General features: G+C 59.3%; 1 protein-coding gene across 6 annotated transcripts in view; it reads right to left on the reverse strand.

The window, feature by feature from the left end:
• Positions 1–26951, reverse strand: part of SHANK1 (SH3 and multiple ankyrin repeat domains 1) — a 47097-nt gene continuing 20146 nt past the window's right edge. For 2 of the 6 annotated variants that reach the window (XM_084961292.1, XM_084961290.1), the window contains 10 exons: positions 19784–19866; positions 19446–19570; positions 18752–18887; positions 18386–18466; positions 17794–17817; positions 17535–17603; positions 16969–17087; positions 8257–8353; positions 3706–6817; positions 1–936 (listed from right to left, as the gene is read on the reverse strand). In XM_084961292.1, the coding sequence (XP_084817418.1) occupies positions 219–936; positions 3706–6817; positions 8257–8353; positions 16969–17087; positions 17535–17603; positions 17794–17817; positions 18386–18466; positions 18752–18887; positions 19446–19570; positions 19784–19866 (4564 nt within the window). In that variant the 3' untranslated portion in view covers positions 1–218. Of the gene's footprint in view, positions 937–1261; positions 1437–3705; positions 6818–8256; positions 8354–16968; positions 17088–17534; positions 17604–17793; positions 17818–18385; positions 18467–18751; positions 18888–19445; positions 19571–19783; positions 19867–26951 lie in introns of those variants that run through there. The other 4 variants (XM_084961293.1, XM_084961291.1, XM_084961295.1 and 1 more) reach the window with 3 other exon arrangements.

Consider the following 26951-nt stretch of genomic DNA (forward strand, 5'->3'; position numbering starts at 1 on the left):
ACAGTCTTGTGTCAGCTGCCCCTCCAGTGAGGTGCAAATGTCTGGCCGGGATCAGGCCACCTGGTGACCTCCGGCCGTGGGAGACAAAGGGTCAGGGCGCAGTTTGAGCAGAGTCCCTGGCCGGGGGCGGGGGGAGAGAATGATGGTCAGGGGTCAGAGGTCAAGGGGCCAGCAGGCTCCAGGGTTCTGTGGACGGGCTGGTCCACCCAGGCCAGCCATCACCTCTCCAGAAAAAATTTGAGAGCCCGGTCGATGTTCATGCGGTGGCCCACTCTGGTCACCCCCAGGTCGACGTAGTCCTCCTTGGTCAAGGCGGGCAGGTGGGAGCCGTCGATCTCGTGGTCCAGGAACCGGGCTCGGTGCTCAGCCAAGCCCAGCCACTCCAGCCAGTCAGCCACGTCGAACTTGGTCCAGAACCCCAGAGGTTTAGCGCCGAACGGCTTGTCCGGGGGCAGGGAAAGCAGGCGGGTGGGTGAGAGGGAGCGGGAGGCCCCCGACAAGGCTCCACCGAGACCCCCGGACATCCCGGGGTGTGGTGGCACGAAGACAGGGGCGAAGGGGTCAGCTGAGCCTCCTGCCCCTCCGGTGGGGGAGCCGCGGATGTCAAAGAGGCCCGGGTAGAGGGGTCCGGAAGGCAGGATGGGCAGAGACGAGGGCCGGGGCGCAGGGCTGACCTTGTGCTCCGAGGCGGGCAGCAGGGAGGGGCTGGGGGCCCGGCGGAGCAGAGGTGGCCGCATCTCGAACTCCACGCCCTGGAGGTGGCGGGCGGACGTGGAGGAGGAGGAGGCTGACGGTGAGGTGGCCCCCGGGGCTGCAGCCGCTGAAGGGGGCACCCCAGTTCCTGCGGGGAGCGGCGGCAGGGGTGGTTTGGGCCAGTTCTGAAACAGGCTGCTGACAGGTTTGGAGAGGAGCGAGCTCTGGGCGTCTTCCGAGAGTCTGGAATGTGATAAGGGGGCAGGGGTGGAGGAGAGGAGTGGGGGGGGGCAGGTGACAGGGGCCGGGGGCCGGGGAGACAGAGAGAGAGATCAAGAGAGAGGAAGAGAGACACAGGGCGGGGGGTAGAGAGACAAGAGAGAGGAGGAGCGAGGGGGGTAAGACGGAGGTCAGGACAGAAGATGAAGGGAGAGAAAAATGAGAGGACAGGGAGAGGGTGACAGTCAAGAGAGATCAAAGAAAAAGAGACATTAAGAGAGAATAATAATCATCGCCACCACTTACTGATGCTCAGGTGCGCCCAGCATGGTTCTAAGTGCTTTGCATATCGCACCTCAATTGAATCCCTGTGACAGCCCTGGTGCGGGGTACTATGGTTATCATTATCGTCAGCAGCAGCACAGAGAGGTTAAGGAAGTTGCCTAAGGACACACAGCCAGGAAGCGGCAGAGCCCGGTTATATGGCACCAAAGTCTGAGCTCTTCACCACTATCCTATACTGCCTTTCGGGGTGCGGCCCGTCACAGCAGAGTGGAAGACAGGGAGACGGTTGAGAGAGGAAAGAAAAGAGGGGCGGGCATTCAAGGGAGACAGATGGAAGGGGACGGGGACAGAGAGAGAAGAGAGAGAGAGAGAGAGAGAGAGAGATGAGGAGAGGGAGATGAAAGAGAGAAGAAACAAGGGGAGGAAAAGGTTCCCCTCATCCCTTTAGCTCCTTCCAGAACAGTCCTGCCTCCGGGCCTCTGAACTGTCCGCTCTGCCTCGCTCGCTTATCCCTGGGGAGCTTCGTAACCTGCTCCCCAGCTCCTCCTGTCTCGGTCCAGCTTGCCTGCTATTTGAGGGACCTCTTCTAACCATCCCCACGGTGTCTCTTCCGCCAGGATGATTACAGAGATTTTGTTTAGGGGCTGGACTCCACCTCTGCCTCTTCAGGCTCTTAGCTCTGCGAGGGAACTACTTCCCTTGCTCGGTCCACTGTGGGTCCCTCTCACCCTGAAGGGCACCTGGTACATAATGGATGGCAAATCCATCGCTGGTGGATCTGGCAACTAAATTAAGCATCCTCTCTGTCTACCCAGAATTCTTTTTTTTTCCTGTTTTTTTTTTCCCCCACTTTGGGGGCTACACCCGTGGCATATGGAGATTCCCAGGCTAGGGGTCCAATCAGAGCTCCAGCTGTTGGCCTACACCACAGCCACAGCAACCCAGATCCGAGCTGTGTCTGCAACCTACACCACAGCTTATGGCAACGCCAGATCCTTAACCCACTGAGCGAGGCCAGGGATGGAACCTGCAACGTCATGGTTCCTAGTCGGATTGGTTTCTGCTGAGCCACGATGGGAACTCCATTTTTTTCTTTTCTTCTTTGTTTTTTTTTTAAACCCAGAATTCTTGAGACTCGTCAGTGAGTTGCCCTCAGTCTCACAGACCTAATACCATAGTAGAACATCACCATCAAGACATCCAACCCTTGGCGTCCCCATCCTGGCTCAGTGGTTAACGAATCCAACTAGTACCCACGAGGACGCAGGTTTGATCCTTGGCCTTTCTCAGTGGGTGAAAGACCCGGCATTGCCGTGAGCCGTGGTGTAGGTCACAGATGTGGCTCAGATCCCGCATGGCTGTGGCTGTGGGGTAGGCCAGCAGCTGTAGTTCTGATTAGACCCCTAGCCTGGGAACTTCCATATGCCATGGCTGCGGCACTGAAAAGACCAAAAAAAAAAAAAAAAAAAAAAAGATATCAAAGCCTCAAGCCAAATTAAAGTGAGCACTGCAGAAGGACACAGGATTTAAAAACCTCCCCCCACTCTGGGTGTCTGAGTCAGCAATGTGACTGTGCTTTCCCTAACTTGAACTTGAACTTGGAGTTTGTGGCAATGCCAACTGGCAAGCTGCTCTGGAAAACTTCTCCATCTTCCCATATCTCTCCATCTATACATGTTGGGCTTTTGTAAGCAGCCCCCCTCCCCCATCTCATGGTACAACAGGGGCTTCAAACCCCCCCCGCCCCTTTTCCTTTTAAGGGCTGCACCCACGGCATATAGAAGTTCCCCGGGCTAGGGGTGGAATCAGAGCTGTAGCTGCTGGTTTACACCACAGCCACAGCAATGCCAGACCTGAGCTGCATCTGCAACCTACACTGCAGCTCGTGGCAATGCTGGATCTTTAACCCATTTAGTGAGGCCAGGGACTGAACCTGTATCCTTGTGGATACTAGTCAGGTTCTTAACCCACTGAACCACAACAAGAACTCCTGAAAAGCCTGTTTCGATGGGTCCTATGCTGTCCCCTTGCTACAGAGATGCAGAGTCCTTTGCCTAAGGTCACCCGGTTAGAGAGTGTCAGGCTGGAACCAGGACCCAAAGAAGAACCACACTTGTAACCGCTGTGCCCTAGAGTATCTTGTCTCGAGCCAACAAGGGACTCGAGGGACTCCAAGATTGCCAGGACCGTCAGAACTGACAACCCACCAAAGAAACCAACATGAACAAGTTGTGCGCCAGTCTCCTTTGCTATCACTCTCTTTGGTCCTGGTGGAATGTGGGTTGTCATGGTGATGGGAGGAGACACAGGAGCTACTGAGATAAAGGAAGTTCCAAGGGCCTGAGAAATCATGTTTCTCTGAGGGCAAACTTCTTCAAAACTGGCCGGGCTTGTTTTCTTCCTATCACCTGGGACCCTCAAGGGACACAGCTATGGGGAAGGTGGACGCTGGTACCCACAGCAACAGCCCCCCGGCCTCCACTGACGGCTGCCAGCCTGCACACTCACCTCTGCCGCTGCAGGGAGGAAGTCCTCTCGGGGACGTAGCTGGCTCCCCCGTGATGGCTGTCCCCACTTCCCCCGCTGCCTCCCCGGGCCCAGGGCAGAGCGCCACCAGCTGCAGAGGCGCCCCCGAACTGCTGAAGCTTGGAGCTGAGTTCACTGATGATGCTGGCTTTTACTGTGGCCAAGGCTGAGGCCTGAGGCTGGGTTAGGGGCCCGGGCAGGGGTGGTGGCGGTGGGCCCGGGCCCTCCTCCCAGGGCAGCAGCTTCCGAGGCAGGGAGGAGGCGGACGGCAAGGGCACCGGTGGGCCTTCTGGCTCTACAGCCACTGGCCCCCCAGCCACGCCTGCCGTCGAGGGTCCTGGGCAACCACTCAGGGCCAGCAGCCCATCCGTTCCAGCCCCTGTCACCGAGATGGTGGGGCTAGTGGGAGTGACTGGGTCTCGCAGTCCCCCACTGGGGCCTGGCCGCAGCCCTCCACTGGCCCCAAGCGCCCGGCCCCGGAGCTTTGAGGGTGTCATGAGCTGCGGGGGGTATGGTGGGCCAGGAGTGACACTCCCCCCGAAGGCCTGGCCATCCAGGTAGGCCACATATGTGTCCAGAAGCTCCGGCCCGCTGGCCACACTGGCGCCACCGCCGCCGACACCACCCCCTCCCCCTGCACTGCCCCCGCCCTCGGCAGACAGGCTGCTGAGCGTGGATGCACTGCTGATGGTCTCCAGGGGGTGGTCACTGCTGCTTCGACTGTCCACCTCCTCGATGCCAGAATCCGTGCCGGGAGGAGGGTCTGGGCCAGGCTGTGGGGCAGGGGGCGCTGGGGCAGCTGGGGCTGGTGGACCTGGCGGAGGGGGGTCCCCGGGAGCTGCGGGGGCCCCCTGGGTCAACGTCGCCACCTCGCTGTCATAGGAAGTCAGGCTGGAGGCGGTGGAGTCCAGGGTGGGAGGGGCGGCGGCCACCGCAGGGGGCGGCACCGGGGGCAACGGGGTGGTCGGAGTGGGGGGGTCCGGCAGAGGGAGGGGAGGCCCGGGCGTCAGGGGTGACTCTGGCTTCTCGAAGCTGTTGGAGAACTCCAGAGGTGGGGGCAGCGGTTCCACAAAGAGGAACTCCCCGTCCTCCACGTCCACCGAGGGGGCGGGCGGCGGCAGGACTAGCAGAGGAAGCCCATTCTCTTCACTGCCCCGCGGGGAGGTCGGCGAGGGGGGCACCGACCGGCGTGGGCTGGGCGGCGGGACCCCGGGCCCGTCCTCCGCGGGCGGTCCCCTCCCACCCGCCCCGCTGGCCCGGGGCTGGCAGTTCTCGAGGAACCGCACGTGGAGGGGCAGCCGCTCCGGCTCCTCCGGGGCTCCGGACCGCCAAGGCTTGCTCACCCCGGCGTGCGGGGGCGGGGGCTCGGGCCCCAGCTGCAGCAGGAGGGGCCCGACCCCGGGAGCGGTGGGCGGCAGGCGGTGCAGCAGGGAGCGCCGGGCGGCTGGCGGGCTGGCCGGAAGGGACTTCTCCTGGCTGCCCAGGCCTGCCCGGTACCCCAGCTCGCGGCGGGCCGGGTCGGGGGGTGAGGCCCCCCAGAGACGCAGCACCGGCTCGTGATGGGCGTGGGGCGAGTGGTGGTGCGGGGTGGGCGGCGGGGCCTCGTAGCGGGGCGACGGGGGCCTGGGAGGGGGCTGGGGGGCCCCGCCGCCCTCCGAGGACTCCTTCAGCGCCCGCTCGCGGGCGGCCAGGGCCAGCCCGAGCGGGGAGGCTGGGTCCAGGGCCTTGCCGGTTAGCGGGTGGACCAGGGGTCGCGGCGGCAGGAAGCTGGTGAAGGCGCTGCTGCTCCCGCTGCTCCCGTAGGCGCGGCTGCCGGCTGCGTAGCCCCCGTAGGCGCTGCCGCCCCCGGCGCCTGCGGACTCCAGCCGGAGGTAGGGCTCGGCGGAAAACATGCCCTCGTCGATGGATTTGGAGTGGCGCAGTCGGGGGCCCGGGGGCGCCCCGGGGCCTAGCGAGCTGTCGCCGCCGTCCTCGTCCCCTGCGTCGGTGGACAGGAAGAGCGTGGACCGCCGGCGGGCTTCGTTCTGCCAGCCCCCTTCTCTCCGAGCCGCCCCCACCAGGGCCGCTCCGAACTGGCTGGTGAAATCGAGGGTGGCTGGGCCGCTGGGCGAGGCGGGGGTGGGCACGGGCGAGGGGGACGGAGGCACGGGCGACACGGCCGGGGCGGGGCTCGACGTGGAGGAGCCGCCGCCACCGCCCCCGCCCGCGGTCTCGGGCTGGGTCGGGGGCTCTGCCTCGGTGCTGCTGCCCTGGCTGCTGCGGCCGCTGCTACTGGTGGATGGAGCCTTGATGATGATGGTAGGGATGGGGATGGAGTTTTTCTCCGACGGGGCGGCCGCGGCCGGGGGCGGCTGCGGGGACGCCGGAGACGTGGGCGAGGGGGCGGGCGGGAGGCCGCCGCCCTTCTGGGGCTCTCCTTCGACTTTGGTCTGCTTGACCAGCGGGCCCTTGCGCCCGCGCCCCGAGCGGGCTGGCACGTACATGGCCGCGCTGGCCGCCCGGGGAGGCAGCTGGAAGTAGCGCAGGGCCGGGGCCTGGGAGGAGCCGCTGCCCCCGGCCCCGCTGCCGTGGTGCGACGGCGACAGGGCCCCCGGGGTCGGGCTGGGCCCGCCGCCCCGCCAGCCTCGCAGGCTGGGCTGGGGCCCCAGAGCCAGTCGGGGTGGGGGGTCGTCGGGGGAGCCGCCGGTCTCCATCTCCGGGGGATGGGGGGGATGGGCGTGGTGGTGGTGCGGCTGGGGGGGCGGGGCGTGATGGTGGTGGTGGTGGGGCGGGTGGTGGTGGGCAGGGGGCAGAGGCCCGCTGTGGTACAAGCTCTTCTCCCGGCTCCCTACACGAGTGTCAGGAGGGGAGGGCCCATCAAAGGACGCCGGGGAAGAGGCAGGGAGGGGGCCACCTGAGCTGGGGTTGAAGGGCCCACCCCGGGGGGAGGGAGTGAGGCGGCCGGAGGAGGAGGGGGCTGGAGGTGTGCTGTAGGGCGGCTCTGGTGGGGACGTGGTGGGCGGCGGGGGGATGTCCTCCGAGCCAGGCACAGACAGGCTGCGGCTGAACTTCATGGCTGGGGGTGCTAGGTAGGGTCTATCATCTTCTGCCGCCCCTGAGAAGACACAGAGGATCCAGGAGCAGGGCAGGGGTGGGAGGGGGTGGTCTCCCTGTTACCCTATCCCCTAGAGCTACAGTAATAATAAGAAGAAGACGAATGGTGAGGATGATAATGAGGAGGACACCCGGTGTCTGTTAAGAACAGATTAGTCCAGAGCTTCCCCAGCTGTGGTAAATCCAAATCCACTTAATGCAGTAATACAGGTTGTGCACTGAACAACAGCAAACAGCAGAGGGAGCTAGAGGGGTGGGGCGAAATTCAGTTGAACTCCCTTCCCGGGCCAGGAGGGGGAGCCTTTTCCAATTTACCAAAAGGCATAGGGTGAGCAGAAGTGGCTTAAGCCAGACGAGGTACACTGTTTCTGTGCAGTTATACATTTCTTTTCAGATGCATGCAGAAAAGAAATGAAATTAGCGCATGAAACCTGCGATTTCAGAGACAGAACTGCTTCGAATGAGACATGTTTACAAGAGGGAGCTGATTCATAGGTAAGCAGGGTCCTGTAGATGGACAGGTAGTTGGTATTAGGCAAATGACACACACTGGGAGATGTAGGCACAGGAAGTTGGGGGGAAGCTAGATCCAAACAGCAAAACACCTTGGAGGGGTGAAGTTCTTTGCCAACTTAACTCCAGGCTCCTACATCCAAATGCCACATCCACTTGGAGGTCTCACTGGCATCTCAAACTCAGCAGGTTCAAATATGACCTCCTGATCTCCTACCATAGTCTCCTCAAGCTGCTAACCCAGTCCTACCTCAGGACTTTTGCACTGGCTGTTCCTGCTTCCTGGAATGCCCTACTTCCAGATATCCCCATGGTTCCCTGCTTCATCTCCAATTACTCTCATTCTACATTTTCTTTTTTTTCCCACAGCACTCATCAGAGTTAACATACTTCAAAATTTTCTTATTTCTTATCCTTATAATCTGTTGTCTGTCTTCCCCTGCTAGAAAGTAAGCTCCAGGAGGGCAGGGCCCCTTTAGTCTGTTCTGTTTCCTGACACGTTCCCAGCTGCCTCGCCTCACGAACAGTTGTGGTCAATGAACACTTGTAGAAGGAATGCATGAGCGAATGAATGGATGGAGTCAGGTATGAGAAAGAACAAAGCAGAGTCTGCGGTGGGGGCTGTGACTTACTGCATCCAGGCAGGGGGATTGATGTCCCCATTTTCTAGATGCAGAGCCCTAGGCGCAGAGAAGGAAAGCCAGCTACCCTGGGTCACCAGCTGGTGTGGACCAGCACCGGGATTCAAACCCAGCTTTGCCCCGCAACAAAGCCTGAGTTCTGTGCCCACCTGGATGCAACTGTGGTCACGTGTGCAAGTCGAAAAGACCATTTCCAGCCTCCCTGGTATTCTCCGTAAGCGATCACCCTCCCAGCCTCCCCTTTCCCCACCGGCATCCCTTACACCCACGCCTGCAGGCGACATACCGATAGATTTTTGCCGGAGCATGAGCCCAGGGCCTGGGGGCAGGTAGGAAGGACGTTCATAACTCGGCTGAGAGCGGTGATGGGGATCAAAGCTCGACTTGGGTTGGCGGTCAGAGGAGGAGAGAGAAGAGAGAGCAGAGAAAGATCATGAAAAAACCATGGATTGCCTCTCCCCCCCCCCCCGCCCCCACCCTCCTCCAGCCTCTGCAGGAAGGGAGAGGGGCGGGAAGGAGGTGGAAGGGAATTCTGGGGAAGGCAAAGGTTTCTCGGTCCGGACAGTGGCAGTGGGGAGAAAAAAGGCAGGTTCTCAACTGAGCCTGTTTGCTCGGCCTCCCATGCCTCACTAATCTGGGCACTTTTCTCCACTCTGGCTGTCACTGTCTAGGTCCAAGTTATCACCATCACTCACCGCAGCCTGGACGACTGCAGTGCCTTCTTCCCTTGTCTCGGCCTGCCACCCCTGTCCTGCCACCACTTTAAGGTCTGCTTTCCCAAGAGTCAGATTTTTCAAAAAGAAATTCAGATCACGCCAACGCCCGGCTTAAAAATCCTAAGGTCACATCCCACATGAGTCGAGGGGATCCGAACTCCCAACCCTGGTCTGTGAGGCCCCCTACTGTAGACGATGCCCGTGCCCACCCAGATTTCCTGGGCCAGGCTGCTGTGCCCATCCCCAGCCGCTGTGAGTGTCACTTGCTCTCGGATGCCCCCTGCTCTGAAGAATCGCCCTCCCCTAAAAGGAGGACTTCTGGGAAGAGCCTGTGGCCAACTGCTAGGAAGGTCTAAGGTAGGACTAACCCTGCCCCGTTAGTCACACTCCAGCGCTGCCTGAGGGGTCAGGCTGGAAGCAAACTCTAGTGGGGACCAGGTTCATGGACCTTCTCTGTAAGCCATCTGTTGCCCCCTTGCCCTTGCAGCTTCCCCCTTGGCAACTCATTGTCTCCAGCATCCTTATCTCAGGCTCCAAGTCTATGAAACCCCAACTAAGACACTGCATGGCCTGCCCAGACCTACTGCTTTCGCTCTGGTCCATCTGTTCTTGCTCCTCCAGTGCCCTGAGGTCCATCGCTGCCTTAGCGTACTTCCAAGTCCCGGCTCTTCTCTCCGCCACGTTTCTCCCTATCATCCACGGCTTCCTTTCCATCTTTCCATCCTCCACTCAAATAACCCTCCCCGTCACTCGCTCCTGCATCCACCATCCCGTTTTCTTCCTGGCACTGTCTCCATCTGAAACAATCTGCCTTACTTACTGTCTGTCTCCCCATCTACAATGTCAGCTCCCAGAAGGCACCACGGGTCGGTACACGGTCAAGGGCCCATGGTGTTTTTTGGTCCTTTTAGGGCTGGACCCAAGACATATGGAGGTCCCCAGGCTAGGGGTCCAATTGGAGCTGCAGCTGCCAGCCTACACCTCAGCTACAGCCACAGCAACACCAGATCTGAGCCGATCTACACCACAGCTCAGGCAACACTGGATCCTTAACCCACGGAGTGAGGCCAGGGATCGAACCTGTGTCCTCATGGATACTAGTTGGGTTCTTTACCTGCTGAGCTACAATGGGAACTCTGAGAGCCAACGGAATTTTTATTTCCTTTTTTGGCCGCCCCTTGGCATATGCAGTTCCTGGGCCAGGGATCAGATCTGAGCCAAAGTTACAATCTACACAGCAGCTCACAGCAGCACCAGATCCTTAACCCACTGTCCCAGTGCTCCCAAAATGCCACCAATCCCCTTGTGCCACAGCGGAAACTCCAAGGACCCATAATATTTTTTAGGGGAAATGTCTTCATTTCTTTTCAACTACAAAGGAAAAATGAATATAAGTCAGCCCAGATAACATTCAGCTTTGCAGCAATACAGTCATAAAACACTGATTTGTTTTTTTGGCCACACCCACAGCATGTGGACGTTCCTGGGCTGGGGTTCGAACCCACCACAGCAGCGACCCAAGCTGCTGCAGTAACAACGCCAGATCCTCAACCCGCTGCACCACAAGAGAACTCCAAACTTCAATTTTCAGCCTTTTTTTTGGGGGGGGGGCTCATAAAGGCAAAAGTGCCAAAAAGGTCCCCTGAGGTTGTGGCGCAGCCTGCAGGGTAGTGACTTTTGTCAGTCTTGTTCACTGCTAGGTGTCTGGTCCCCAAACGGGCCTGATATTCTCTCAGCTCACATCAAATGAACAAGCCAGTGTCAGGCACTGCAGACTCCCTTGCTTCTGCCAGGCAGGCCCACATGTCTCCCTTTTCTGTCTTTGAGACCGGAAGTGCAGAGATGCGTGAGTTCCCCAAATCTGGGCTGCGACCCTCACTGCCCTCGCCTCCCACCACATCCCCTCCTGCCCCGCTGCTGTCACCACTACCAGTTCTCTGAAGTGCCCGTGCTGTTGCTCACCTCAGAGCCTGAGCACCTGCTGTTCCCTCTGCCTGGAACACCCACTCCTTGTCCTGCCCCCCGCCCCCACCTGGCCACCGGCCACCCCCTTCCCCCCAGCAGCACCCACCCCACTGCCTAATCCTGTAGCCACTAGCCATTCAGATGTAAATGTCAATTAATGAAAGTAAATTAACATCCCCAATTCGCTTCCACCTCACAATGGCCACATTCCAAGCGTTCAGTTGTCACACGTGGCTGGTGGCTACAGGGCTGGACAGTGCAGATGGCGAACTCCGCCAACATCACAGAAAGCTCGAGGGGACCGCTATGCTCTAGATCCTTCCAGAGCCTGTGCGGCTCCTCTCCCTGCATGGACCTCCCTGGACTGAGACTATTTTGGTGTTTGTGTCATTCATTCATTCATTCATTCCACAGATCCTTACGGAGCACCTGGCCCACGCTAGCGACTGTTCTAGATGCTGCCGATGCGGCCATCGTCGAAACAGACAAAAGTCCGTGCCCACGGGAAGGGCAGGCGGCTGTGAACAAGTAACTGAATAAAACCCAGCATGAGTCAGATGGAGGCGAGCAACAGGACAGGCAGATGATACTTCAAAATAAGGCAGTTGGGGAGCTCCTGCTGTGGCACAAAGGGATCGGTGGCATCTTGGGAGGGCTGGCACGAAGGTTCGGTCACCAGCCTAGCACAGTGGGTTAAGGATCCGCTGTTGCCCCAGCTGCAGTTTAGGTCACAACTTCAGCTCAGATCTGATCCCTGGCCCAGGAACTCCATATGCCGTGGAGTGACCGAAACCAGAAAAATAAAATAAAATAAAATAAAATAAGATAAAAGGCAATCAAGGAAGACCTCGCTGTGAAGGTCTAACGTGAGCAAATTCCTGAAGGAAGGGTCCATGCATATAACCAGGGGAAGAGGATTCCAGGCAGAAGGAACAGCAAGTGCAAAGGTCCTGAGGCGGGAGCCAGACGGGTGTGTTCAACCACTCGTTTAGGAGCCTGTGTGTCTGGAGTGCGTGAGCCAGGGGCTGAGGGTGGAAGATGACATCAGACAGGTGGGAGCAGGGTGACACTGCATGGGAGCTGGTAGTTTCAGGTATCTCCTCCCCTGGGAAGGCTTCTTCCTGTTACTCTGCCTGCCAACTTCCTCCACGTATCCCGGCTTAGAGTTATTACAATTATTTGCTTCCTTGCTTATTGCCTGTCTTCCTGGGCATGTAGCCCACCCAATACCTAGTCTATTTTTTTTTTTTTTTTGTCTTTTGTCTTTTTAGGGCCGCACCTGCGGCATAAGGAAGTTCCCAGGCTATGGGTCAAATCGGAGCTGTAGCTGCTGGCCTATACCACAGCCACAGCTACGCCAGATCCAAGTCGCCTCTGTGACCTACACCACAGCTCATGGCAATGCCAGATCCTTAACCCACTGAGCGAGGCCAGGGATTGAACCCTCAACCTAATGGATGCTAGTCAGGTTTGCTAACCACTGAGCTACGGCAGGAACTCCTAGTCTATTCTTTGATAAGAAAACCCCGATCCTTTTATTTAACTACTGGAAATCCTTAACTGGTTGCAGTAGTTTGTAGGGAAAAAAACGCCCTGAAAACATCTGCTTCTCCTCTTCATTTTCAAAATGATTTTGGTTGTTTTGATTAGATATTTTGTGCTCTTTTTTTCGGGGGGGGGGGTCTCATCTGAACACAGCTTTTTCTGAACATAAAAATTTTCATCTAAAGATAGAATCCCATTTTTAATGAACTTAAAAGAAGTAGCAAAATCACTACTTTTTTTTTTTTTATTCCTTTAGGAAATAGCTACTGCCAAAATGAAGTAGATGCTATTTCATCTTGTTATATAAGGGGAAATGTGGTTTGCAGAGGAATCGTTTCTTAATAAAGTTGGAGTCTTTTTTTTTTTTTTTTTCTTTTTTTTCCTTTTTAGGACTGCACTCGCAGCATATGGAAGTTCCCAGGCTAGGGGTCGATTCAGAGCTACAGTTGCTGGCCTACACCACAGCCACAGCCACAGCAACGTGGGATCTGAGACACATCTGCCACCAACACCACAGCTCACAGCAACACTGGATCCTTAACCCACTGAGTGAGGTCAGGGATTGAATACACATCCTCATGGATACTAGTCGGATTTGTTTCCGCTGAGCCACGATGGGAACTCTTAATGTTGGAGTTTCAAGGGATGTCAGCATTCATCTCTGCCTTCTATCCAGTTTCAAAATGGTTCTATTCCTTTCTATAAATCTAATGTCATTTGAAATCCTTAATAAAATTTGCATTTAATTTTATAAAATGTAAAAAAGAAGAAAAGAAAAAGAAAAACCCAATCTTATTTGGCACCTATTGAGAGACTACATTTCCCAGGCTCCCTTGTGGCTAAGTGTGACCTCAAATGCGTAAATGGAAGGGCTGTGTCTTATTCGTGGGAAGTCTCATTAGAGGGAATCTAAGAAGCAACAATGTGCCTGCCTTTGCACTTCTGCCTTTCCACGCTTCCTTGTTCCTGCTACCTGGAATGCTGGTGCAACAGCTAGAGCTTCAGCAGCCATTTTGGACTATGAGGTGATGCTGTGGCCAGGATGAGAAGGATCCTAGGTCTTCATGACCATGGAGGTTGCCACACCTGCCTGCGACTCCCTATTCCAGACTTCTTCAACATGACAAAGATATAAGCGTTTATCTTGTTCAAGCTACCATTATTTGGAGGTTTCTCGTACATACAGCAGAACCCAATTCTACAAAATACCCCCATCCTTAGAGAATATATGTTATCTAAGGGAAGTGACTTTGACTGCTCTACTCCTATACTCCCAGGGCTAAGCAGCATATCCAGCACATAGGAGGTGCTCAATAAATATAGGTAGAATGAAGGACACCCTGACAAGGTGGGGGGAGCACCCCAATGACAAAACCCCAGTGCTGTTCCTCTGAGAGTGACAAGGAGGGGTCTGAGTGACAGGAGAGGGGTCAGAATGACAGGAGAGGGGTTAGAGTGACAGAGAAAGAGTACCCCTAACTGAAGAGGCGGCACATCAGCACACGGGCAGAAGCCCTACCGAGCAGAAGACGATGGAGCAAATAATGGGCTAGCCTGGCACAAGAGGAGAGGTCAGACTAACTAACAGAGGAGCCATAACAGCATCCGAGGAGGCTAGGAGTGACCGCTTGAGGGGCGGACCAACCCAAGGTGGGACAGGCTGACATCGATCACCAAAGGGGCAGGGAGCGTCCGCTCCTACTCAGAGGGGACAGCCAATCAGAGTGCAGAGAAAGAGGGGGACGGCTGGGGGGAGGAGCGGCAGAGAGAGCCAACAATAAGAGGGGGACAGACCCCAAGAGGGAGAAGGGAAGGGAAATGACCACCGGCTTCCCGGACATGGAGACAAGGGAGGCCCCGCAAGACCTCAGATGAGTTCCGTTTCTAGGAGATGGGGGCGGGCAGCTGGCTTCATGATTGGCCAGTGTGTGGGCCTATCTGGGGGTCTCTTTGGAGCTCAGATGGCAGCAAGGTCCATGTGGGACAGCATCCTGTCTGTCCTGCAACGGAGGCTCATGCAGGGAGGGGCTGGCACCCTGGGTACCCATGCACTTGTTGAATCCATGAAACCAGGACTCGCTCTCATCTGTTCCTGGAGACTCAGTACCGGGCCTGATATATTGTCCCGGGGTCTCTGGGGCACAGGCCAGGCTCACGGGCGAGTCATCGTGGGGTCTGCGGTTTGTTATTTTATGGCCCGGGGGGCTCGCCATCTCCTGAGAGCCTGCTGGGCTGGAAGATGACGTCATTCGATCCTCCTGAGAACCAGCAAGATTGGCTTTAGCCCCATTTTACAGAGCAGGAAACTGAGGCACAGAGAAATTAAAAAGCTTGGGCCAAGTGACACAGTAAGTTAGAGGATGGGCTTTGAAGGCAGGTCTGCCTGGCTCTACTGCCCAATCACTTTTCTTTGGACAGGTCCTTTTTAAAAACTTTTAATTTTTTTTTTTTTTTTTGGCTTTTTAGGGCCACACCCGTGGCATATGGAGGTTCCCAGGCTAGAGGTCAAATAGGAGCTACAGCTGCCAGCCTACACCACAGCCACAGCAATGCCAGATCTGAGCCTTGTCTGTAACCCACACCACAACTCAGGGCAACGCCAGATCCTTAGCCCACAGAGTGGGGCCAGGCATTGAACCCAGCGTCCTCACGGACACTAGTTAGGTTGGTTACTGCCGCACCACAACAGGAACTCCTAAAATTTTTATTGTTATTACTTTTTTCTTTTTAGGGCTGTACCTGTGGCATATGGAAGCTCCTAGGCTAGGGGTAGAATCAGAGTTGCAGCTGCTGGCCCACACCACAGCCACAGCAATGCCAGATCTGACCTGCATCCGTGACCCACATGGCGGCTCAGGGCAACAGCAGATCCTTAACCCACTGAGCTAGGCCAGGGATTGAACTCTGGTCCTCATGGATACTAGCCAGGTTCATTCCCACTGAGCCACAATGGGAACGTCCTTTTTTTTTTTTTTTTTAAATTGAAGTAGAGTTGATTTACAGTGTTGTGCGAGTTTCAAGTATATAGCAGAGTGATTCATATATATATATATACATACATATTTTTTTCAGATTATTTTCCATTATAGGTTATTATCAGATACTGCATACAGATCCCTGTGCTAAACAGTAGGTTCTTGTTGTTTATCTCTTTGTGTACAGTAGTGCATATCTGTTAATCCCAGAGCTTCTAATTTATTCCTCCCCCGACCTGCACTGTTGATCCCTACACTGACCCTGGGGGGAGGTGGGCATGGAAGATGACCTAACAGGTCCAGAGACTGCAAATTCCTCGAGAAGCCAAGGACAGGTGAGGGCCTACTGTGTGCAGGGCGCTCTGCCAAACCCTGAGAAACGGCCAAGAACCTCTGCCTCTAAACTGAAATTTTCGGTCCAGCTATGAAATGTGCCACCTGCACTTGGCTGTGGGAGAAGTACTAGATCTTCTAGAGCAGGTGGGCGAAACCTTGGGAAGCTGTGGATAGACTTGGAGGGGGGCGCTGTGCACGGGGATGGGGAAAAAACTACATCTTTATTTATTTATTAATTTGGCCACACCCACGGCCTGTGGAAGTTCTGGGCCAGGGATCAAACCTGAGTCACAGCAGCTACCAGAGCCACAGTGGTGACAACGCTGGATCCTTCACCCAGTGTGCCACCCAGTAATTCCGACTTCATTTTAATTTTTGTTCCAGGGGCCTGTGACCTAAGTTCACCCACTCCCGAGAGCGGACCTCTTCATTGGGGCTCGCGCTGCCCTCGCAGTGCTCCCCAGGGGTGAGTACCTGATTCTCGTGGATGATGCTATTTATTTTGTGCGTTTTTAAGCATCAATCTAGGGGCTGCGCCAGCCTGCCAAAGGGGTCCGAGGTCCTCCCAAAGCCAAAGCACCCCAGCTTTAAAGTAAATGGCCCCTTGGCCCCCCGGTGGTGGGTGTGTCCTATAAAAAGAGGGGGTTGGAGGGCGGAGTCTGAGAGCAGGGCCTGGGCAAAGAAGAAGGAAGTGCTGAGAGAGGTACAAGGATGGGGGGTGGGGGTGCTGGCAGGGCCGGTGGGGGACGTGTCCCCATGAAGGGGCACAGCCCAGTGAGGAGGGCACCCAGGGAAGGACCCGCAGGTTCCCACCAGAAGAGCCAGTCCAGTGGCTGGACCATGGACCCAGCTGCCTGACTGCCTGGGGCTGAAACCCCAGCTTCCTCTCTGAGCCTCAGTTCCCTTCTGTAGAACCACAGAGCGTACCTCACAGGATGATTCGAAGGAATGAATGAGATAATCTGCGTAAAAACACAGTGTCAAATATGTGATCAACACCCACTGCAGGTGAGCAGGCAGAGCGGAGACAGAGGTGATAACTGATGTTTTAATAACTACCACCTGTCGAGTGTCTATTATTATGTGCTGGGCCTGTGCCAGGCAGCGCCATCCATGTCATCATCTTACCCTCCCGGACACCCTTGAGGTGGGATGAGATGGCCAGAAAGAGGTAGGACGGGAGAGGGCGCAGGTGAGGAGGAGGGATGGAGAATGGAGGGAGGTGAGAGAGGTGGGATCTGGGGGAGGAAGGAGGAGAGAGGGTGGGCAGAGAGGAAAGGGGGCCCCCAGAATGGGGAGAAAGTAGGGGACCCCAGGGAGGGTGTTGCCCTTTCGGGACGGACCTTAAACACAGTGGAGTCAGGAAGGGTTGGCGGGGAGGGAGAAAGACTCCAGGGGGGCCTCTGTGCCCTCAAGCTTCCTTCCCCTAAGGCCCCCAGGTCCGCAGACCAGACCGCCTACCTCAGTGGCAAAGAAACCTTTGGGTCGGTGTTTGCCCAGGGACGCGAGGCCACCAGGCCCCGGACTCTCACTTGCACTGATGGTCTGCTGAGCTGCGGCCAAAATTTCATCCAGTTTGTCTAGACGGGAGGCAGAAGAGGGATGGAGAGACAGCGAAATGAAGTTGGCTTTGGCCTGGCACACAGACAGAGCTGCCGAAGCCCACTGAGATCCCGTATGAACCAGCAAAGGGCACCCCTTCCCCTATCCCAGTGGGCAGCCCTGCTGGGAGACAAAATCTTCAACCGGCAGGCAGGCAGCTATGGGAAGCGGCGAGGGTGGTGAGCAGGACAGCCATCGTGAGAGAGGGTGGAGGGGAGGCGGAAGGGAATGGGGTGAGCTGAAGACAGGGGTGGGAGCTCAGACTCGATGGCTGAGGTTGGTGTGGCGGTGTGAAAGTGACCTGTGCAGAGGTGGCCGAAGGGGCCGTGGGAGAGGGATGGAGCGAAGGCAGCACCCCAGGGGGCGTGGGGTCGGGGCCCTGGGCGGCCAGGGCGGGGGGGGGGGGCAGGGCTGGGCCATCTTACTGAGAGCCATCTGATACACGGTCCGCTTTTTCTCCATGCTGGGCACCGGCGGGGGCTGCTGCTCGTACTCTGTGGGCAAAGGAGGAGGATGAAGCCCAGGGGCGCCCCCGGGGGGCTGGGCGGAGCGGGCTCGGCCGGCGGGCGTGGCCAGCGGGCGTGCGCAAGCGCAAATAGGGCAGTGAGGGGCCGGGATGGGGAGGGGCGAGTCCGCCGGCGGGATCGGGACGGGGGCCCTCCCTCCAGTCCTGTGCCCACTCACCACTCTTCTTCTTCCAGGGGGAGACTAGCCCGGGGGAGAGGCAGTAGAGGAGCCAAGAGTTAGGACTTCAGGGGAGGCGAGGGACCCCCTTTCTGGAATGCCCGCCTCCCTCAGGGCCCCAGGGTGGGGGCGGTCAGCTGCCCGACCCTACCCCGCCAGGGGAAACAGGACCCCCCAGGTCCACTCCGCCCTGTCTGGAGGGAGGGGCTCGCCTTGCTGTCTGTGAGTGGGGGGTGGGGCATCTGGTGGAGGAAGAGATGGCGAATGGGGGTGGGTTGAGGGGGGACAGATGGAGAGGGGCTAGAAAGGAAGCAGAGACCCGCAGAGAAGGACATACAGACCCAGAGAGAGACCCCGACCGAGAAACAGATGTCAGAGGACAAAGGAAAGTCAACTCTCGGCGCCCTTTCCCAGACACACACACACACACACACACCCGCAGGCCAGAGAGATTCTGACCCATGGACTGGGGACAGGATGAGGACAAGGACCCCTGGTCACTAACAACACTAACAAACTCAAGGGACGGTCCAGCCCCCCTGTGCCCCTCTCCCTCTGCTGCACCCAGCCCCCAGCAGCCCCACGGGCTCACCCATCTCCTCCAGCTCTGAGGTCATGGACTTGGAACGCAGGGAGACGGCTGGGGGCGGCAGCCGCTTAGCCTGCTGGGGTGCTGAAAACACGACAGTGGGGATCCGGCGTCAGTACCATGGAAAGAAACCCCACGACCTCCCCACCCCCACCGCGGCAGTGCTCCCATAGCTGGAGAAGCTGCCACCAGCATGCTGAGCGTGCTGAGCCCTGCTTCGGTCCCCAGATCAGAGGCTTATGAACCAGCAGGCCAGGGAAGGGAAGGCAGCTGGTGGTGGTAGGGACCATTGGGACATCAGGTCCCGAGTGTCTTAGTCTAGGCGTTGGGTGGGGGCGGGCCTGGCCACGCAGGTGAGGAGAGGAGCACCTTTCTTATGAACCGCCTCATCCATGTCCGGGTGCCTGGTAACCATCACCACCTTGACCATCAGCGTGTTGCCCCCTTGACGGATCATGTTCACCACCTGTCGGTGGCCGACCTTCACCACATTTTGCCCATTCACCTGCGGCACAGACACCCCCAAACCACACCACATAGGTGAGCAGAGGGATGTTTTCCACCTCTGAGTCCCCATCGAAGTGGCCGCCTCCTGCCCTGCCCTGTCTGGGGCACCATCAGCCCCTCTTCTCTTCCTCTGACCGCCCCCCTTGCAAGCCTCCACCCTTCCATTCCTGTAACTCTCCCAGCCTCAGGGATGGGAAGGGGCTGGGCCCATGCCGTTTGCCTTTCTCCCTCCTTGTCCTCCAGCACTGTGTGTGTGTGTGCGCACACGCACGCGCGCGGGCATGCGCCCTGTCATCTTGGATGCTTCTGAAAGGCTTTCACATGGAATCACTGAAGAAAGCAGAGGCTGGCTGGCGTGGGGGGCGGGGGGGGACCAGGGGGTGGCCCAGGGGACTGGGAAGATTGGTACCAAAAGAGAACCTGGATTTGGGCAGCCACATCCTGGCATGGCTCACAAGGGGTCTGGTGATTTGCCACCAGGGTTCCAGGGGAGAGCGCAGGGTCCGTGGAAGATGGGCCAGAGGCTGGGTCTTTGGGGCTGGGGGCCAGGACTCACCTCGATGAGGAAGTCTCCCATTCGCAGTCCGGCTCGCCATGCCACACCACCCTCGTCCACCGACTCCAGATACTGCAGCGCCGGGAAGGCCGGGGTGGGGGTGAACTCCTCGATGGGGGTCTGCGCTGCAGATGGGGAGGAGCCGGCGGGGTCGGAGGGGAGGGGGTGGAGAGGCCGAGCAGGGGATGGGGCTCAGACCCAAGTCACGGAGGCCTCACCGTAGCTGAGGGACCAGCACCCAGGGGGTGGGGTAGGTGGGTGGGCTGGGGTCCCTTCCCCTGTCCATCCCCCGGGGGTCAGAGAGCCCTTCTCCCGTCCCCTCCCCAGCCAGCACTCACCCTTGGCCCCCCGGAGCACGAACCCAAACCCCTCACTGTCCTTCTTCTGCAGCAGAACTGTCTTCTCCTTAATGATGTAATCGCTGGCGGGGAGGGGGGGAGGGGCGGGGTGGGGCGGGTGGAAAAGGCATCGTGAGACACAGAGCCGGTGCCCCACCTGGTGACCTGAACCGGGGCTCCAGCACCGTTCACCCCACCTCCCAGGAGCTTCCTCCCCCACTCCACGTGCGTCTGCTCGCAGCAGCCCTGCCAGGCCTCCCCCTCGGAGCCCGGAGTGCTCGCTCTCCCACTCACTCTTGCCTCATTCATCCTTCGGTGAATCCATCCACCCGTCCATTCAGCAAGCAGTTACTGCACCAGGCACAGTACAGGGAGTGGAGAAGTAAGCCGCCAGGTCACCAGCCAGGCCGGCCAGAGTCCCTGCTAGCCACTTAACTACTGGTGACCTTGAACCCACCACTTGAACCTTCTGGGCCTCAGCGTCCTCATCCCTAATGAGGGACAATAACGGGGCCCACCTGATGGGGGCGCTGTGGGAGTCCTGTGTAGATTAGCATTGCAGCACATGCGCAGTAGGACTCGTTTGCCGTCTTTGGGTCCAGAGGACATAGGCACTTGGGTGATACCTCTCCCAGCTCCCTGCCTCTCTCTCATATGCTACAGTAACACCTCCCCAGGTCCCCGAGCACATTGTAACAGTGCTTATTCAGCACGGCCCAGTATGGTGGCCACCAGCTGCCTGGGGGTATTTATATGCAAATTAACCAGAACGGAAATAGCAAACATTCAGTTCTTCAGGCTCAGAAGCCATGTTGCCAAGCGCTCGCGGCAGCCCCACGCGGCTAGTGGCCACCACGCTGGACAGCACAGATACAGAACAGCCTCATCACGGCAGGAGATTTCAGCGGACCCCGTTGCCATCTATTCCTGGGGGGAACTCAAATGCACCTCCTCCCGCAGTCAGTAGATCCTAGCAAAACGCAGACTATGTGGACTATGTGGACGCTCCCCAGGAAGGTGACCAGAGCCCACGGGCATGTGGAGGTAATGCTCACGGACCCGGGAAGGTTCTGAAAAATTCAAACCTGCTCCAGGTATCTCAACATCCGCCCGGGGCTCCCTCAGCCAGCCCCCAAGCCCTGGATGCCCCCACATCAGGACTGCACGTCCATTCCGTGCCAGGCACCCCAGGGTCCAGCGAGAATACCCAGACACCCTGGCTCCAGGGCCCGCAGAATACCCACAATCCCCCCACCCCCAGGGCCACCAGAACGCATGCCTTGCGGTGCCCAAAACGTCCTGCAGGCACAGCTGAAACCCAGCCACGCGCACAGGCAGACCCCCTCAGCGCACCCCAATAATATCCGCCACAGGCCCTAACACACTCCAATAATAGCCAGGCGTGCTCCCGGAGCCCTCCAATTACCTACCCCCACGGATTCAGCAAAACAGCCCTCCATGAATACTCCAGTATAGTTCAGCGACACCCCCACACAGCCCAGTATGCTCCAATAATAACTCCCCCTCACTCTGATCGCAGTCTATTCCCATACCACGCCTGCGAACACAAGCCAGCACACGCCAATAATACTTAATGTGCTCCTACTGTCTTTCCCACTCCACGCGCACAAGCACCCCTGGACACTCCCCTGACCCCCACGACTTCCAACTCCATCCATCTGTACCGTAGGGACAGTGTTCTGCGCATGCTCACACACTCGCGTGTGCCAGCCCTGCCCCCACCCCCTTAGGGCAACACAGGTGCCCAGCAGCACGCGGAGGCCCAGCCCACAACTGCCCTGGCTTCAAGTTCACAGTGGTCCAGGAAACACATCCGCACCGTGCCCACTGTGTCTTCCTGATCCCGTGGGCAAGCTGGGGATGAGCCACTTCTGGAGCTGGGTTAGAGGGGATGTTGGAAGAGAAGGCGGGAGGACGTTGAAATGGATGAGGGAGGGGAGGAGAGGGGAGAAAAGAGGCCAAGAAGGTTCCGAGAGCGAGTGGACAGGACTCACGGACACTGGTCGAGAGGTCAGAGCTGTGCGCTCCTGGCCATGCCCTCTGGGATGTCCTCGTCCCACCTCTTTCTCCACTGCATAACCTGACATCCTCCTCTGAGCCATCATTGCCCATGCTACCTCCACATCCCTTCCAGGACTCTCCCCCCCCCTTTACTCCTCATTTACAGCAGTTTCACCTTCCTTCCTTCATGCTGCAAGCCCCTACCTTTCCCCCTGCCCCTGGAGTCCCTCGTTCACCCCCTTCCATCCTCCTCATGCCTCACACAGAAGCCTTCCCCAAAAGTCCCATCCCCCAGTGCAATGCAACACAACCCCCTCTCCATTAGAAGTCAGGAAGCACTTGCTATGAGCGAGGCAGTATTTGAAGCCCCTCACTGGTAAGTGCGGCAACTGTCTCTCACAGGTGGCCTCTGAGGTAGGTAGGAGCACCGATTCCACTTTGGGAGGGAGGGAGGGAGGGGACAGAAGCACAGAAAGGTTAAGCCACTTGCCTGAGCTCACACAGCAAATGACATTCTTCAACAATACCCAAGGAAATACCCGGGTAACTGCAGTAGTAACGCCCTCCACTCCCCTGCACCCGGGTGCCCCAGCGGGTGCCCCAGCGTATATACACGTCTGCCCCTGATTCACCATCGGCATGCCCCTCCAATGCCTGAAATTTATCCCGGGCTAGGCCGGCAGCACAGCAGCGAGGAACGTTTATGGAACCATTGCTGAAGGCTGGATGGCCTTCCAAGCCCACTTTCCATTTATTTGTTCATTTAGCCTTCGCAACACCCCTGGAAGGGGTTGACTATTATCGCTCCCGTTTTGCAGAAACCAAGGCACAGAGGAATAGCTTGCTCAAGATCACACTGGCCCAAGACATGTCAAAGCCAAGACCTGAATCCCTCCCCCCACAGCCCTGATACCCCCATCATGTCCAAACACCCTCAGATCATCAAAGCACCACCACCCCATCCCACCCTCGAGTCTCCCCATCCTGGACACGCTCCTCTCTCCTTCCTGTGACTTTCTCCCTCCCCCCACCACGTTCTCCTGGAACGGCCTGACTGCCCCCTGGTCCCCCTGCAACTCGTTCCTCCCTCTCCCTGACTCCTGCGTGTACCCCTCCCCCCTGGGCACCACAACCCCTGCTCCTCCAAGGGGTCAGAAAGCTCCATCGGTGCCCTTGCCAGTACCACCCCCAGCAGCCCTCCCTTCCGGGAGCCCTCATCACACGGCATGGGGGCCCTCTCTCCACCTCCCACTTTGCACACCCCACGGGGGCCTTGCCAAAGTGACTTCCACAGATTTTGGTGACCTCCTTGGCCCTCTCGGGCCACCTCTCCCCCTCCTTTGCCCTCGCCCCTCCCACACCCTCTTGAGCCTCTATAGAGAACCCTGCTGTGTCCCCTACAGCATCCTAGGTTTCCTTCTTACTCCCCAGTGCCCCCCATTCTCATCCCTGGAAGCCTCCTCCTGCCTTGAATTCACACACCCTTCCTTCCGCCTCCTTTAACTCGCGGCTGCATTTCATTTCCATTCCCTGCGCCTTCTCCCTGTGCTCTCCCCAAACTGCCAAACCCCCCCCAATCCTCTCCACATCGCCTGCGTTCCCTCCTTACCCCCTTCCTCCGCACGCTCCACACCCGCTCTCTGCTCCGGCATCCCCCATGTCCCCCACTTCAGTGTCCCCCGCTCTCCCTGGTGCCTGGTGCCACACTCACCCCGCCAGCCACCCCACCCTCCTCCTCAGACCCTCCACTCCCGGCCCTAGTGTTCGATACCCAGCTACCCACGCAGCACCCCATTCATGCTCCGGATTGCTGACTCCCCGCCCTGCAGGAGCACACACAGTGCTCTCCCCCCGGGCCATCCCTCAGCAACCCAAGCAGCCTCTGGAGCCCAGTGGCCAGCTCTTGTTCACCAGATCCCACACGGGGACTGCAGCAGCATCCATGCCCCCCGCCCCCACCCCAGAGGTCCCTCTCACACACCCAGCATCCCACAGCTCAGAGCCTGCTGCGGTGCCTGGCGCCCCCTCTGGTACTCGGCCCCTCCCCGTGTCCCCATCTCCACGGGTCTCTCCGTGGCCGGCACAGAGACCCCCACGCGGGAAGCCAGCCCCCTTCCACGTTGAGAAGTGGCACACACAAGCAGGTGCAGCTCCCCGTGCAGAAGCTTAGCCATGTCTCAGCACACGTGCCCCACACAGGCACAGACCCCCTGGGGGCAGGGAGAGAGGCGCATGGGGACAGAGATACACGGAGGGGGCCGCGGGGGGAGGGGACAGGTCTGGCAAAGGACAGTGGGTGTTGGGAAACACAGCCGCAGTCCCTGGGACACAGACCCACTCCATCTCTCTCTCTCACACAGACACACACAGTCACAGACACACACACACACAAGTCCCCAGACAGCCTCGCTATCGCTCCAAGTCACACACAGAGACAGACGCCGTCAAACAGGGACACACAGATGGAAACAGTTGGGGGGTGGGCTAGGAGCCCACCATCTCTCCATCCCGCTCTCTCTTACACACACACACACACACACACACACACACACCCCACAGCTGCAGGCAGTCACACACGCACGCACACCGACACAGCCCCAGGGACACACGCACAGTCGCACAGTGACACGCAGCGGAAAAAGAGGAGGGGAGGGGAGGCCGGGGGCGGGATGCGTGTGTGATGAGGGGGATGACTGTGAATGGGAGAGAGGGGTATGAATGGGGGGACTTGCCAACTCTGTGAAGGGGTGTGGGGAGACAGGCATAAGAGGAACGCGGGCCTGGGGTGTAGGCGCCCGAGGGGAGGGCTCCACAGAGCGGGGGCGCTAAGGGTGGCAGAAAGGGCAAGGGGGCCCGACCCCCGGAGTGGAGCCCGTTTGGAGGGCCTGCCTAGGAGGCGGGTCTGGGGGGAAGAACTGAGGGGGGCCTGGAGGGGCCTGGGGAGGAGCTGGGGCGGGGGAGCTCGAGGAGAGCGGCCCGGGGAGGGGGATGCGAGGAGGAAGGGCTGAGAAGAGGGGTCTGGGAAGGGATCAGCGTCGAGAGGTTAGGGGAGGGGGGCCGAGGGGCCGCTTGGAGGCGGGGGAGGAGTCCCAGGGGTGGGGGATTCGCGCTAGGGGGAGGGTCGTCACAGCGGGCCGGGGCCTCCGGGTCGGGCCGCGGAGAAAAGGGGCGGCGCGCTCCGTTACCTGTAGATATACCAGACGCTGCGCCGCCGGGGCCCCAGGGCCGGCCAGCTGGAGGAGAGCGCAGGGGGCGGCTGCGGCAGGGAGCCCCCACCCGGGCCGCCCCCGAGACCCCCGCCGCCGCCGCCGCCGACCGCAGACAAAGCCATCGCCGCCGCGGCCCCGGCCCCGGCCCCGGTCCCGGTGCCGGCCGCCCCCGCCGCCGCCGCCGCCGCCGCGTCCCCGTCCCCGTCCCCGCTCGGCCGAACCCCCGTGTCCGGGCCCCCAGGCCCCGCCTCATGCTGACCCGCGCCGGGAGGGGGGAGGGGGAGGGGGCGCGCACCCTCCCGCGGGAGGGAGGGCAGGGCCGGGGGCTCACATGCCGGGGGGCGCGGGGGCGCGGGCCGCGGGGTCGGGCCGCGGCGGGAGCGCGAGGACCGCGGACGGCGCCGGCTTCAGCACCGCGGACAGCTCCGGAGGCGGGCGGCGGGCGCGAGGCTTAACCCCTTGGCGTCCTGCGCCGGGCGGGTGGAGGGGGCCGGGCAGGGGGTGGGGAGGGGGCCGGGAGGGGAACGCGGGGGCCCCCTTGGCGGGAGAAGGGGGAGGGGCATGGCGCGGGGGGGGGAGGAGAAGGGGAGGCACTTCCGGTCTGCCCCCCCCTTAACCCTCCTCCCCCCTCCAGAGCCCTCCCGCGCAGGTGCAGAGCGAGGGAGAGCGGGGAGAGGGACGCACAACATCACACAAGATGCCTCGCAACCGCGTGCGGCGACGCGCGGACCGAGCCCCACTTCCCGAGCAGGGACACCGCGGTGCGGGCGGCCCCGGGAGGGGACACATAGTCCCCCACCGCAGACAGACACACAGTGCACCCCAACACCGTCTGGAAGGGCCGGAAAGAGAAAGCCAGGACGTTCACACCGGGTGCCAGAGCAGCGAGAGACACCCCTCCCCCCAAAGAGGCCCAGGCGGAGGGACGTCCACACGCCACAGCTCCCACAGCTCTCGGAGAGCCGCAGACCCCCGGGGACAGGAGAGAGGCCGGCCCCGGCTGGGCGTGACTACACACGGCAGGACTGCCCAACTCCAGCAGGCTGCAGGGTCACAACACAGGCCGGGCCACCCCAGACAGGGTCCGGGAGAGCAGGGGGTGGGGGCAGGCGGGAGGAGGAGAAGCTCCTCACACACACACACACACACACACACACACACACACACACACAGTGATGCATGCCAGCGGGCACAAGGAGTGGAGGAGAGGGGAGAAAATGCACTTGACAAGACAGAGCTAGAGGGAGAAGGAGGAGGAAGAAGCTGAGGGCCAGAGGGACCACCTCCAGGCAGCTGGCAGAGCAAGGGACCCCCAAGCCAGAGCCAAGGGGAGACCCAGCGTGACACTGACAGAGACAAGAAGCAGCGGCTGATGGGGAAGACTCGGGGTGGGGGTGGGGGGACCTTGATACTCACCCAGTGCCCAGAGCCGGAGACGTGCCAGGCGAACACGCACAATGGTCAAGCGCCTCGGACGCTCGGGGCGCAGGGTGGCACCCCAGTCCCACCCTCTCTTCCCATGTTGTCCTTCCTCTTCCCCCACCCCCGACCCATCCCCACTGGCCAGAACACAGACACAAAGGTTTGGACACATTTAATGGAAGGATGCTACGAACAAGAAGACCCTTCCCTGGATCAGGGGGAGCAGTGGGGGAGGGTGTCAGCTTTCAGATGCCCAATTATGACCATCCCTCCCCCACCGCCTTACTCTTCTGCAAGCCCAAGCCCTGGAGGCCTCCCCTCTTCTGCCCTCCCCTCCCCCAGCACCCCAGGTCCTGAATTCCAGATCCATCAGACAGATGGAAAGGCATGCATACACTTTTAGGTGGCAATGTGTACACAGTGGCATGCATTACGAGGGACAGGCATGTGCAGAGACCCACCTGTCCATGGGTAGTAAGCAGACACACCAGACATCTCTGGAAACACGGGCCCTC

Source organism: Sus scrofa, chromosome 6 (genome assembly GCF_054392235.1).
Source record: "Sus scrofa isolate SSC_HxYL_T2T_F1_AM1 chromosome 6, Sscrofa_HxYL_maternal_Yorkshire_Landrace_v2.0, whole genome shotgun sequence".
Lineage (NCBI taxonomy): Eukaryota > Metazoa > Chordata > Mammalia > Artiodactyla > Suidae > Sus > Sus scrofa.